The sequence below is a fragment of the Pongo abelii genome, chromosome 7 (genome assembly GCF_028885655.2).
Source record: "Pongo abelii isolate AG06213 chromosome 7, NHGRI_mPonAbe1-v2.0_pri, whole genome shotgun sequence".
Lineage (NCBI taxonomy): Eukaryota > Metazoa > Chordata > Mammalia > Primates > Hominidae > Pongo > Pongo abelii.
In genome coordinates this window covers 136,286,368-136,300,994 of record NC_071992.2, presented here as the reverse complement: position 1 = coordinate 136,300,994, position 14,627 = coordinate 136,286,368, and the positions used below count along the sequence as shown (strand labels likewise).

At 42.5% G+C, this 14,627-nt stretch overlaps 1 protein-coding gene across 3 annotated transcripts in view; it reads right to left on the bottom strand.

Moving 5' to 3' along the window:
* Positions 1 to 2,384: 2,384 nt before the first annotated feature.
* DEPTOR (DEP domain containing MTOR interacting protein) overlaps positions 2,385 to 14,627 on the bottom strand; it is a 190,380-nt gene continuing 178,137 nt past the window's right edge. Inside the window, exons 9-10 of one of the 3 annotated variants that reach the window (XR_010141294.1) lie at positions 12,195 to 12,261; positions 3,616 to 3,749 (exon numbers count right to left, since the gene is read on the bottom strand). Coding sequence is in view for 2 of the 3 variants with exons in the window: in XM_009244060.4 (XP_009242335.2) it covers positions 3,621 to 3,749 (129 nt within the window). In the remaining variant the exon portion in view is untranslated. Of the gene's footprint in view, positions 3,750 to 11,241; positions 12,262 to 14,627 lie in introns of those variants that run through there. The other 2 variants (XM_009244060.4, XM_063726797.1) reach the window with 2 other exon arrangements.

The following is a 14,627-nucleotide window of genomic DNA, read 5'->3' as shown; positions in this document are numbered from 1 at the left end:
CCTCTTCAATCTCAGATCTCAGCCTGGGCTGGCCATGGGGAAAGGCCATGTGGAGTAGAAGCAAGGAATTTCAGCCGACAGCCCCAGCCAACTTTCAGACATATACATGAGGCCAGTCAAGGTCAATCCGCCTCCAACCAATCTGCTCACTAACCACAATGGTGTGTGGTGTCCCAACTGGCACCCAAGGAGCAGTGGTGGATCATACTGGCAGAGCTCTGCCCAGACTGCCAGAGCATAGGATTATAAGCAAATAAATGGTGTTGCTATAAGCCATGATTTGAGGTGGGTTTTTATTTTTATATTTTTTAAGCCATGATTTGAGATGGGTTTTTATTTTTATTTTTTTTGAGACAGAGTCTCACTCTGTTGCCCAGGCTGGAGTGAAGTGGCATGATCTTGACTCACTGCAGCCTCTGCCTCCTGGGTTCAAGCAATTTTCCCACCTCAGCCTCCCAAGTAGCTGGGATTACAGGCATGCACCACCACGCCCAGCTAATTTTTTGTGTTTTTAGTACAGACGGGGTTTCACCATGTTGGCCAGGCTGGTCTTGAACTCCTGACCTCAAGTGATCCACCCACTTCGGCCTCCCAAAATGCTGGGATTATAGGCATGAGCCACTATGTCCGGCTGAGTTTTTATTTTTTATTTACTTATTTATTTTTTTGAGTTGGAGTCTCGCTCTGTTGCCCAGGCTGGAGTGCAATGGTACTATCTTGGCTCACTGCAGCCTCCGCCTTGTGAGTTCAAGCGATTCTCCCACCTCAGCCTCCCAAGTAGCTAGGATTACAGGTGCTTGCCACCACACCCAGCTAATTTTTCTATTTTTTAATAGAGACATGGTTTCGCCATGTTGACCACGCTGGTCTTGACCTCCTGGCCTCAAGTGATCCGCCTGCTTCAGCCTCCTGAAGTGCTGGGATTACAGGCATAAGCCACTGCACCCCACCCTTGAGGTGGGTTTTTAGACAACAATAGAGAGCTGACACACTACTCTGTGGCAGGAATTGTGCTAGGTGAGGAAAATACCCTGGATACTAAGACACAGCCCCTGTTCTGCAGATGCTTACAGTCTACTTAGGCAAACAGACATGTAACAGGGGAATTTCAAAGTAAATGTCATCAGTGCTCTAACGGGGCACAGGGAGGACTTAAGGATCCATGTAAATTTAGAGAAGAGGCATCAATCCTAGAACTGGGCTGCTGGTGAAGGCTTCTCAGAGGAGATAATTTCTAAAAGGAGTTTACATGAAGAAAGAATTTTCCAGGCAACAGTAAGAATATTCTTCTTTCCATGAAGAAGAAAGTACGTGTGCAAGGGCTGGAGGAAGTGAGATAGGGTCCCCAGGAAGGTAGGGGTAGTCATTTTAATTGCTGTGTAAAGATGTCAGGGGTGGGCTGGAGGAGTAGCTATCATGGCTTTTGAACCTAGGGTGATGGGAACCAAAGAAGGAAATCCTCTCTCCCTTCTTTCCTTCCTTCCTCACGGCCAAGAGGAGATTGTGTGCAATAGATACAGAGAAATGCTTCTCCGGTGCTTAGGTTGGCTAAAGGGAAGTTCTATTATGCCAGGGTCCAAGATAATGGGTACAGCAGGCAAGAAGAAGATACCGTTTCTCGAAAGGAGATACCATTTCTCGAAAGGTGTTCCTTCTTCTTTTGTCACTTAATGAATACCTGAGCACGGAAAGCATTTAAGACTCACCTTTTAAAGATGCTATGGAAGTTTTTTTAAGCCAGTGGTAAGGTTTCCCACTTCATTCGTTCTGTGGCCTTGGGCATAAGACTAACCACTTTACAAGTCAGTTTCCTCGTTTGTAAAATGGAGATAACGACCGTATTGACTTCACAGGTCAATAAGGACAAATGGCGTAAAGTCTTAGCATAGAGCCTGGCTCAGAATAAACCCTCAATATAAGGTCCTTAAATGCGGAAAAGTTGAGGGGAGTAACATGGGATTTAGCGTTAAACCTGTGTTTACATTCAGCCTATTTCACTTAGTAGTTCCTGCAGCTGTGTGAATTCAGAGACCATTTTAAAACTTGCTCAGGCTTAGTTTCCACATCTGAAGAATGTGGTTGTTAATATCTACATTGCAAGGTTGTATTGAGGGTTAAAGGATATCATATATATTAAATGCACAGAGCCTGCCATACAGTACAGATGCACACCCACACAGAGGTGATAGTATTTCTCAAATGTATATCAACAGTATTACTGTTAGACATTCTCTGTCACTCCAAAATCCTATTCTCTGACTAAAGCTACAAATCAGAAAAGTTGGATTACCAGAAATATATATATATATCTGTAACATATTTAGCACGGTAGGTCCATTCCACCAGTACCTATACATTACGATAACCTAATGAAAAGAAATGGCTGTGGTACAATTCTCATATTTTATTTTGTCAATGCATGATAAAAAATTAACCTCGTCATTCAGATCCATTATTTGGAATGAAGAATTTAGTAGTTCCTGACTCCCTAATTTGGCACTTTGAGGAATTTCCTCTGCACACTGAGCCCCAAAATGCACTATTTTCTAGACCAAAAATGAAAACATGCGTATATACAAGTGAGCTGAAAAGTTACAACACAAGATGATCATTTTGGTGAAAAGTAATCCCCCCAAATAAGCAGCATGTCATGTCCTTAGAATATGTTACACTAGAAAGCTAGTAAAAATTCAGGCTAAGGAGGCAATATAGAGTTCAAGTTTTATCACATATCAGCCAAGTTTTAGCCTTCCCTTAAAAACAGACACCTTCAAAGTGAAATCTTGCCAGAAGGGTTGATTTTTAATTATGTGTATATACAAACTTCTCTATTTTAACATTCAACATATTCAGGATTAATTCTAGAAAGATGCTATAGCTGATTTATAAAACAAAATGATTTAGGATCAGAAAGAAAATAGGGGCACACAATTTCATGTAGTCTCTCCCTAACTACCCCCACCCATAGCATCACAAGGTTTTTTTTTTTTTTCCTAATGCCACAATTGAAACCTGTATTAACTTAAAAGTTGACACTAAAGGCAGGAATTAAGAAGTCATCTTTTATGGCTTTTAAGCACTTCAATGCTTTAGAACCCCCTTGAAAATGCTAGTGAACAGGTCTTATTCCTTTAAATGTTGCTTTGATTTGAATCTTGGTGAAATCTAGATTCCCTATTAAATAGCTGCACACTAATTTTGGAGAAAGTACAATTTAAAACCTTTAACAACTACTCTATTGACTCTGAAGAAGGGGACTTTAGCATGTCGCTGTTTGGGCTAGAGAAGCATTTCAACACCTTTCTGCAAACTAAGATAAAAACAATGAATGAGAGCTACAAATAGAAATCTAGTAAGGCAGTTCTATCATGTAGGAAAACGGTTTCTCGAATGTTTTCTACACTGACGTTTTTTAAAAAAACATATGATACCCGGTTCTTCCACATTCAGTGTATAAAACTCAACTTTAGACATGTATGTGCGGAGAAGACTCGTATGTGCGGAGAAGACTCGTATGTCCAAAACCATCCATTTGAATGGTAATCTTGTCTTTGCATTGCTTTGTGTCATTCTGGCTTCCATCACCCACAGGCCGCTAGAGGGCTGGGAGGACCAGGAGCTCAGCACTCTAACTCCTCCATGACTTCCATGACAATCGTCCGTGGGCCCGTCAGAATCAGATTGCTCACGGTCCGGTAGTCTACGTGCAGGACATTGAGCCCGTTGACAGAGACAACAAACTGACAGACCTAAAGGAAAGATGCAAAGCAAGAGCATCTATTATAGCGCCTGGTTTTGCACAAAGCTTTAATAAAGACAGTGTGTAGCCATAACAGGTAACTTCATTCTTAAAATATCCAAATGTATCCAGCTGACGACTCCAATTCAATAATTTCCAAAGAGCTACACGTTTTCTGGAAGGCCGTATAATTTAAAAAAAAAAAAAAAATCGTTTTAGTGTTTTACAAAATTGGGCTTAAATCCTAACTCAGAAATGTACTAGCTTTAGCTAGGTATTTAAATTTCTGAGCTTTATTTCCCTCAACCCTAAAATAGGAATTAATAATAATAATAAGATTAATACCTACCTTATAAGACTGTTGTAAGAATTAATGACATATATACAGTTTCCACTTGCAGTAATTCACAGGCACGCTTGCTCCCAATTATTAATTATTAGTGTTGAGGACTCAACCAAAGAATGTAAAAAGTACCAAAACACCTTGGGAACCATCATTTCCTTTTATTGTTTTCGGTGTGGGTAATATCGATATAAACTTAAACATGATATTAAGTCCAAAAATATCTATACTTATTACTTAGATACAACAAAATTGGAGAGTACTGGGAAGAGTATTGGAAAGCTCTGTCACTGTGGAAAAGATGAGGGGACTTAGAATCAAAGATACAGATTTAAGTTATAGGTCCCTTTGGTGGAATACATTAATCAAGTAATTTCTCCTCTTCTATGTTTCAATGATATAAATGCCTCATTTGTAAAACAGGTAAAAACACCTATTCTCACAGGCTCAAACTAGATAGTGCATTTAAAACCTCTTTGCAAACACCAAGCACTACACCGACGCTGAGTTCTATTAATTTCTTTCCTTTCAAAAAATACCCACTTCTTTCACGGTCACAGGCGAAACAAAATAGAAAGCCGGCAGTAGTACACAGACTGCTTTTACTCAATAAACACTCACTGTTGTCATAAATCTCGATCCTTTCCACTCCCCAGCCTACATGACTAGGGTGTTTTCTCCACATAAGATCACACTATTACTGTTTCTCTTTTCTTGGTTCCACAAATATGTCTTCATGGATTCAGGGCACATCTTATACAAAATCAGCAGTTTTCAACTATGGTGGAGGTCACAGTCATAATCAAGGTCACACCAGCAGGTCACAATCTACCCTGAACGAGGCCACAGTAATTTGCAAGACAATTTAGCAGTAATTTGATGTAGGCATCAGCCTGGGCTTTGTTTTTTTTCTGCTGCAGCAGACTCATGAGCCAAAGAATGAGAAGAATTTCACCTCCTTCTCAACCCAGAGCTTTAGACTCTAGACTTGGGCCTTTCAAATTCCTTGTCTTTTCCACAGATACAGGGATTTCCTTCTCCAAAGAGATGAATAGCCTTTTTGCACTGCCAAATAAGAGGGCAGGAGTTGCCAGGTGAGTGCCCTGTCTCCAGCTGACCCTTCGCAGGCTCCCTGAGATTAGCCATGTCTCCGCATTGCTCAGGGATCACATTTCAGCATTTACTTTTTTTTTTTTTTTTTTTTTTTTTTGAGATGGAGTCTCACTCTGTTGCCCAGTCTGGAGTGCTGTGGCACAATCTCCTCCATCTCTCAGGCTCAAGCGATCCTCCCACCTCAGCCTCCCGAGTAGCTGGGATTACAGGTGTGTGCCACCATGCCCAGCTAATTTTTTGTATTTTTGGTAGAGAGGAGGTTTCGCCATGTTGGCCAGGCTGGTCTTGAACTCTTGACCTCCAGTGATCCTCCCACCTTGGCCTCCCAAAGTGCTGGGATTATAGGTGTGAGCCACCACACCTGGCCTCAGCATTTAGTCTTAACCACAATTGTGTGTCCTGTCGCACATCATGTTTGTTTTAATTGACCAGCATTTAAAATTTAGAAAACCTGCCAGGCACAGTAGCTCATGCCTGTAATCCCAGCACTTTGGGAGTCCGAGGCAGGTGGATCACCTGAGGTGGATCAGCCTGGCGGGTGGATCAGCCTGGTCAACATGGTGAAACCCCGTCCCTACTAAAAATACAAAAAAATTAGCTGGGCGTGGTGGCAGGTGCCTGTAATCCCAGCTACTTGGAAAGCTGAGGCAGGAGAATCACTTGAACCCAGGAGGTGGAGGTTGTAGTGAGCCGAGATCACACCATTGCACTCCAGCCTGGGCAACAACAGGGAAACTCCATTTCAAAAAATAAAAGTAAAAAATAAAATAAAATTTAGAAAATCTTTGCACAAAAGTCCAGACTCTGGGCTGGGTGAGGTGGCTCAGATCTGTAATCCCAGCACTTTGGAAGGCCGAGGCAGGCAGATCACCTGAGGTCAGAAGTTCAAGACCAGCCTGGCCAACATGGTGAAACCCCATCTCTACTAAAAATACAAAAATTAGCCAGGCGTAGTGGCACGCACCTGTAATCCCAGCTACTCAGGAGCCTGGGGCAGGAGAATCGCTTGAACCTGGGAGGCAGAGGTTGCAGTGGGCTGAGATTCTGCCACTGCACTCTAGCCTGGGCAACAAAGCAAGACTCTGTCTCAAAATAAATAAATTTAAAAAAATCCAGACTCTGGCTTCTCTGGGACAATCAGAAGCTGTGATCATACCAGGTGTAGATGGCCATGTGGCCATGGCTGAGTAGAGCCTGCCTGTTCTACACATGGCATGGACACTCATTTGCCACAGTCCTTACGGCTTCCTATCTTCCTAACACCTGGCTGCCAGGCATGTGAGTTTGTGGTCCCTGATCTGTGGCCACCAGAGGGAAAAGCATTGAAGAGAGGGTGGCTTGAAGCTTGAAGAACTGAAGGACCCCAATGTTCATCAACAGATGAAAGGAGGTTGGGCGTGGTGGCACATGCCTGTAATCCTAACACTCTGGGAGGCTGAGGCAGGATTGCTTGAGCCAGCCTGGACAACATAGTGAGACCCTGTCTCTACAAAATATATATATCTATATATTTAAAAAATTAAAAAAGACAGAGGAAAGGAGAAATATAATTCAGTATATCCATACAGTGGAATATTATTTGGCCATAAAATGGAACATACAACATGCTACAACATGGGTGAGCCTTGAACACATTATGCTAAGTAAAAGATGCCAGTCAGAATAGACCATAGAGTATAAGAGCTCATTTATACGAAATGTCCAGAGTAGGCAAATCCACAGACAGCAAGTAGATTATTGATTACTTAGGGCTGGGAGCAGGGCTGGTGGGGTGGGGCATGGCAGTGGTTGGTAATGGGTACAGGGTTTCTTTTAGGGGTGATAAAAATGCTCTAAAATTGTTGTAATAGTGACATAACTCTGTGAATATATTAAAAACTACTGAATTCTACAGTTTACATGGATAAATTGCATGCTATGTGAACTATATCTCCATAAAGCTCTTAGTTAAGTAATGAAACAAAACAAAACAATAAACATTGAAGGGAAGAGGGCCCTGATGCTAACAGTGGGTAGATCCTTGTAGACAGAAGGGAGAGGCTGGTTTGGTTCAAGATGGGGTCCCGTGTACCTCTTGATTGCAGAGCTCTTGGAGGCCTCAGAAGCTAGGATGGTCAAGGCTGTCTGTGTGGGAGGATGAGCACCTGGTGAACTCTGCACAGGACCTTTACCCAGGTGTTCAGGGGTAGGAAAAGGGCAGTCAGCAGGGCTGTCTGGCCAAGGGCCAGTGGCACCAGTCACTAATACTGGTCAGGGTTCATTTTACTGGACTGCCTAAAAGCCCTGGGATGGGGGCTGTGGTGGGGAATGGTGCACATGATCTCAAATGGGAAGGACACAGGCAAGGGACACCAAAATGATCTGACATTGAACTTGTCATCAACTTTGGTGATGGTCACTTCAACTGAATTTAATTTTAGAAAAACAGGCCGGGCACGCGCAGTGGCTCACGTCTGCAATCCTAGCACTTTGGGAGGCCAAGGCAGGCGGATCACTCGAGCTCAAGAGTTCGAGACCAGCCTAGGCAACATGGCGAAACTCTGTTTCTACAAAAATAAAAATAAAAAATTAGCCAGGTGTGGTGGCACATGCCAGTAGTCCCAGCTACTTGGGGGACTGAGGCAAGAGTATCGCTTGAACACAGGAGGTTGAAGCTGCAGTGAACCAAGATCATGCCACTGCATTCTAGCCTGAGTGACAAAGTGAGATCCTGCCTAAAAAACATAAAAAATAAAAAAAATTAGAAAAACAGAAAAAGGTCATTTCTTGTTTTTGTTTTCTAAGTGCATGCACACACACATTTCTCAAATGCCAAAGTTTGTGACTAATTCACTCTTTCATAAAGTAAGGCTGATTCACGGCTACCCTAGGCATAAAGACAGTCTCACTCCCTTGCGTTCCCACATGCTGTCCAGAGCAGCCAGTCAAGAGTGGGGTCAGACCAAGCACACTGTGAACTGCTCATTTCCCACAAACCTTCTTACTTGTGCTGCCACCTGAGCACATCTCTAGGGGTATAGAGGATCAGGTGAAGACCCTCTGTCACAGATGTTCTGGAGAAAAAGCCCACGACATCTTGTACCAACTAGTGTGTGGAGAACTTAAATAAAGATTTATTAGGTTGGTGCAAAAGCAATTGTGGTTTTGCAATTTTTAATTGCAAAAACTGCAGTTACTTTTGCACCAACCTAATAAATACCAGCATCTTTGCCTTCATGAAGCTTACAATTTAGTTTAGAAGGCAGAGTATCACAGGCAGGATCCTTTTCAAAATAGCAGGCAACGTCTCAATCAATTCAGTCGTATATTGAAAAACCTATTATTTCTCAAGCACCAATCCAAGTACTTTACACACTTAATAAAAATTGTCCTAAAAGTCATAAGGTGACATCTGTTTGTTTTTGGTTATCCAGCTTCATTTCGCTACAATTGACTTGATATCCTTTTCAGGTATCACGTTTCCTCTGCTGTGGGCAGTATGGATAGGAATGTCAACCAACATGACCTGCCCTCCCCCATTCACAGGGTCACCTGACCCCAAGCTTAGCCAGTCAGACTCTGTCTCCTGGACCACTGACTGTGGAGCTGAGTAACACAGGAAAGTTCATTTGCTCTGGTATTTGGGTCCCCAAATATGCCTTGGTTCCTGTCCTTTATGAAGCTTGGTTCTCCAGGCTAGGCACGGTGGCTCATGCCTGTAATCTCAGCATTTTGGGAGGCCGAGGCGGGTGGACCACCTGAGGTCAGGAGTTCAAGACCAGCCTGACCAACATGGTGAAACCCCGTCTCTACTAAATACAAAAAATTGGATGGGCATGGTGGTGCATGCCTGTAATAATTCCAGATACTTGGGAGGCTGAGGCAGGAGAATTGCTTGAACTCGGGAGGCGGAGGTTGCAACAAGAGCAAAACCCCATCTCAAAAAAAAAAAAAAAAAAAAGCTTGATTCTCTGGATCTGCCTGGTTCTCTGGATCTGCCTTTGTTTGTTTCACATACTTAATATCTTTCTAATCAATTTTTTGTTGTTGTTGTTGTTAGGCTAGCTGATTTCTGTCACTGGCAACCCACCATCCCCAATGCAATCTTTTTTTTTAAAGACAGAGTCTCACTCTGTCTCCCAGGCAAGAGTGCAGTGGCAGGATTTTGGCTCACTGCAACCTCCTACACCTGGGTTCAAACAATTCTCCTGCCTCAGCCTCCCAAGTAGCTGGGATTACAGGCACACACCACCACACCCAGCTAATTTCTGTATTTTTAGTAGAGACGGGGTTTCACCATGTCGGCCAGGCTGGTCTTGAACTCCTGACCTCAGGTGATCCACCCACCTCAGCCTCCCAAAGTGCTGGAATTACAGGCATGAGCTATCATGCCTGGCCCCCAATGCAATCTTTATAAACAAACTAAATGTCAGAGAGGTTAAATTATTTGCTCAAGTTCACACAACTAAGTGCTGCATCTGGAATCTGACCTCCAGGATACTCTACAGCCCTACATAAGAACAAATTTATAAAGTAAAATATGTATATGCAAGTTCTCAGGCATGCACAGAATAGTGGATGACAAATGTTTCTTCTCTTAACTGTTAAACAGTCCCTAGGTCCACTCAAATATCTTACGGTGTTGATGTTTAGCTTCTTTCAGCTTCTTAAGAAGGTTTTTATTCAACTAAGCTTTTGGGTTTCTTTTTGTGTCACTAAAAACTCTGAATAATATGTAAACTTAGATACTTATTTCAAACTTTTTCCTTGAATAAGGCAAAAAATAATGTCTTCAAAACATTTATCATGTTAATATTCAAGGTAGTAATTTTAGATTTAGGCTGTTAGGGCCAGTCATGGTGGCTCATGCCTGTAAACCCAGCACTTTGAAAGACTGAGGCAGGCAGATCACTTGAGGTCAGGAGTTTGAGACCACAGGTGATGGGTGCACCAAAATCTCACAAATCACTGCTAAAGAACTTACTTATGTAACCAAACACCACCTGTTCCCAAATTATCTATAGAAATAAAAAATCAAAAAAAAAAAAAAAAAAAAGAGTTCTAGACCAGCCTGGCCAACATGGTGAAACCTGGTCTCCACCAAAAATACAAAAATTAGCCAGGTGTGGTGGTGCACACCTGTAATCTCAGCTACTTGGGAGGCTGAGGCAGGAGAATCACTTGGAACCTGGGAGGCGGAGGTTGCAGTGACCCAAGATTGCACTACTGCACTCCAGCCTGAGCAACAGAGTGACACTCTGCCTCGATAAAATAAAATAAATTTTAAAATTAAATAAAAATTTAAAAAAAAATAAAAATAAAAAATACGCTGGGCACAGTGCTCACACCTGTAATCCCAGCACTTTGGGAGGCCAAGGCAGGTGGATCATCTGAGGTCAGGAGTTCGAGACCAGCTTGATCCAACATGGTGAAACCCTGTCTCTACTAAAAATGCGAAAATTAGCCAGGCATGGTGGTGCATGCCTGTAATCCCAGCTACTTGGGAGGCCGAGGCAGGAGAATCGCTTGAACCTGGAAGGCGGAAGTTGCAATGAGCCGAGATAGTGCCTTTGCACTACAGCCTGGGCAACAAGAGCAAAACTCGGTCTCAAAAATAAAAAATAAAATAAAAATAGATTTAGGCTGTTAGGAAAGACGTCATCTGTCCCTAAGTGGTCTGAACAACTGCTGTGGTTCCAGCAATTCCAATGTCCTGTTAGTAAAAATGTACAAAATGATCTAGAAATGTAGGTATTACTATGTAACATATTCAGTTATAATGAATTTTCAATTAACATCTATGGTACACTATGTGTTGCAAGTCAACACACATTATGAGTAACCACAGGAAGCACTCAGCCTGGGGAAAATTATTTCTCCTCTGTATTCAAAAGCACACAGGCACAAACACACAGAATGCGTGACTACCTCTGAATGGCGGGCAGCCACCTTAGGAACTTATTACCTTCTACTTGAGGTGGGGTGACTTAGGTGCCACCCACTGGTGGTAACAAGAGTTCAAGTAAGGTTGCAATACTTTTTTTTTTTTTTCCTTATAATTATCTTTATCGGATCTGTTTCCAAAGATGGGATTGCATTTCCCTAGTTCTTGGAAAAGGGATCAATCATGAGCTCATATAACTGCTCTGTAACTCATCTCCCACAAGGAGGTAGTACCTTCACCTTCAAATGAAGGGATGAGGAGCAAATTCTTGAATGAAAAGGAAGAACAAAACTTTCACAAGTAATATGAAGCCTAGGTAAGTAATGTCTCCAAGCAAGTGGGTACTAGAGGAAAGTTCTAAGAACCGCTGGGTGCAGTGGCTCATGCCTGTAATCCCAGCACTTTGGGAGGCGAGGTGGGTGGATCACCTGAGATCATGAGTTCAAGACCAGCCTGGCCAACATGGCGAAACCCCATCTCTACCAAAAATACAAAACTCAGCTGGGCGTGGTGGTGTATGCCTGTAATCCCAGCTACTCTCGAGGCTGAGGCCCAAGAATTGCTTGAACCCAAGAGGCAGAGGTTGTAGTGAGCTGAGATGGCGCCAGTGCACTCCAGCCTGGGTAACAGAGTGAGACCCTGTTTGAAGAATTAAAAGAAAAGTTATAAGAACCAAAGTTAGCCTTGTAAGAGTTAACAGGAAGCAGGAGGCAGGACTCAGCACATTTCAGGGTGTGATCAGGTTGGGATAAATACCTAGGCTGAACTCCAGCCTTCCTCCTGATAGGAAGCCAAACTCACTAAATAATCTTGCCTCCAATTCCTCTCCCTGCGCCAGTCCTGGCAGATGTACGATAATCCTCTGGATAGACTGAGTGCCCATGGGATTGTTCAACTGCACATTTGTTCTTATAGGCTGGCGTCCCATCACAATGATTCAGTTGTTTCATCCAAAGTGGGAGTGAAGTTGGGGAGAAACACTACACCTATGATTACATAATTGTCTTCTCACTGTCATGCAAGTCTGTATTCACCAAGAAATTTGCATCCCAGAAATTGTTGCATTCATTCAATACCTTCTTGTTTTTTTCTTTCTGATCTTGAGAATGAAGGATTGAAGGGGAAGGCTGCTTCTGACTATCCCTGAAAATAACATAAAACATTTAACAATATAGAGAAAGACTCAGACAGAAAAGAATGATAAGATACACACAAATAGATGTGGAAAATGACCAGGGAGAGCTGAGATCTGCTTAGTAGAGTAGGAAAGGCTGCCCAGTTAAATGATACAGAAAGCAGAACAAGATGTTAAGTAGCAAGCCATTACTAAAACCTTAATCAAGTAGACCACTCATTTGTGTTATACAGATCATCCTGATCCAACTCCCATAAAAAGTGGAATTCTTTCCTAGACATCCCTACTAGGTATCCAGCCCATCTCTCTGGAATACTTACGTTAGGAAATGTACCACTTAATAAGAAAGACTTTTGGAGTCCAGTTGCATGTTAGAAGTTCTAGCTATGCATTCGGTTAACACTATTTGAGCCATTTTTCACTGCTCAATTGCTCAAGTGAAAAAGCACACCCAAATACAAAAAAAGTGGCTCTCAAACCGTAGTGTAAATGAGAGTCACTTTTGGGATCCCATTCTAAGTATGAATTCTCAGATCTCACCCAAGACCTACCAAATCAGACCCTCTGGAGGTATGTCCCAAGATTTGCAATTTCATTGAGCATATCAGGTGATTTGTGTACAGAACTACATTGAGAAACAGTGCCCATAATTATCTGCTAGGATTTTTTCTTTTTTTTGAGACAGAATCTCGCTCTGTCGCCCAGGCTGGAGTGCAGTGGCGCCATCTCGGCTCGCTGCAAGCTCCACCTCCCGGTTCACGCCATTCTCCTGCCTCAGCCTCCCGAGTAGCTGGGACTACAGGTGCCGGCCACCACGCCTGGCTAATTTTTTGTATCTTTAGTAGAGATGGGGTTTCACCATGTTAGCCAGGATGGTCTTGATCTCCTGACCTCGTGATCCACCCACCTTGGCCTCCCAAAGTGCTGGGATTACAGGCGTGAGCCACCGCGACCGGCCCTGCTAGGATTTTTTCTACCAAAAGTTAGTTTAAATGCTCATCCCATACCTGTTAGTATTATAAGAGAGCATTCTTTGACTATGAGCATTAACTGCCTCAAGGAAGCAGAAGGCTGATGTTTTAGTTATTAAAATTATCACTTGCCTAAAGGTCGGGCATGGTGGCTTATGCCTGTAATCTCAGAACTTTGGGAGGCTGAGGCGGGTGCATCACTTGGAGTCAGGAGTTCGAGACCAGCCTGGCCAACATGGTGAAACCCCATCTCTACTAAGAATACAAAAATTAGCCAGGCGTGGTGGCATGTGCCTGTAGTCCCAGCTACTTGGGAGGCTGAGGCATGAGAATTGCTTGAATCTGAGAGGCAGAGACTGCAGTGAGGTGAGATTGTGCCATTGCACTCCAGCCTGAGCAACAGAGCGAGATTCTGTCTCAAAAAACAAAAAACAAAAAAATTATTACTTGACGAAAGTCTGTTTCAATTTTAGAGCCAAATTTTGCTATTTTTTAAACTTCAAAACTAATAAAAATAATGATGGACAAAAATGACTAAGTTTAGAACCACTATCGGAGATAATAATCAGGCTCCTGAGAATAAGGACTCAGGCTTTTTGGCAGCCAAAACGTCAAAAAGAAAAAGGCTGAGACTGAAGCAGAGCAACAAAAATCATGAGTAGATTAAGAAATATTTGAAAGCTGTTGAAATTTAGATTTTTGAAAGAAAAGTTATTGATTGTTCCTATTTCTTTAAACTTCACTCCAAATCATATATCTGGCTTTCATAACATGATATCAGATTGTGAAAGCAATGTCATACACATTTAGATAAAGCACTATCTTCTTATAATTTGTTATTTCTCCTCTCTGTCCTATACCTGAGGAAGCCTAGCCATTGGGTCCATCCATGTCTTCGTCTGTTTGGGCTGCGACAACAAACATCAAATACCATAAACTGGCTTATAAACAATAAATAGTTACTTCTCCCATTTCTGGATCTTGGTTAAGTCCAAGATCAAGGCTGGCAGGTGTCTGGTGAGGGCTTCCTCTTTGTAGATGGCACCTTCTGTGTCCTCAAATAGTAGAAGGGCAAGGAATCTCTTCCCAGCCACTTTCATAAGGGCACTAATCCCATTCATGAGGGCTCTGACCCAGTGACCTAATCATTTCCCAAAGGCCCCGCCTTCTAATACCTGATCCCTTTGAGAGTTAGGATTTTAGCATATGAATTTGGAGGGGGTGTAAACACTCAGACCATAGTAGTTCATATTCCCAGACTACTTCTTAGGTCACAACTTGCCAGTCAGCATGGGCAGTGCTATAATAGCTAATAAGAACATCTAACAATTTTCCAAAACTCTTTACCTGTGTAATTTCATTAAAAATTCCCAACGCAGGTCCTATTATTTTTATTTCCATCT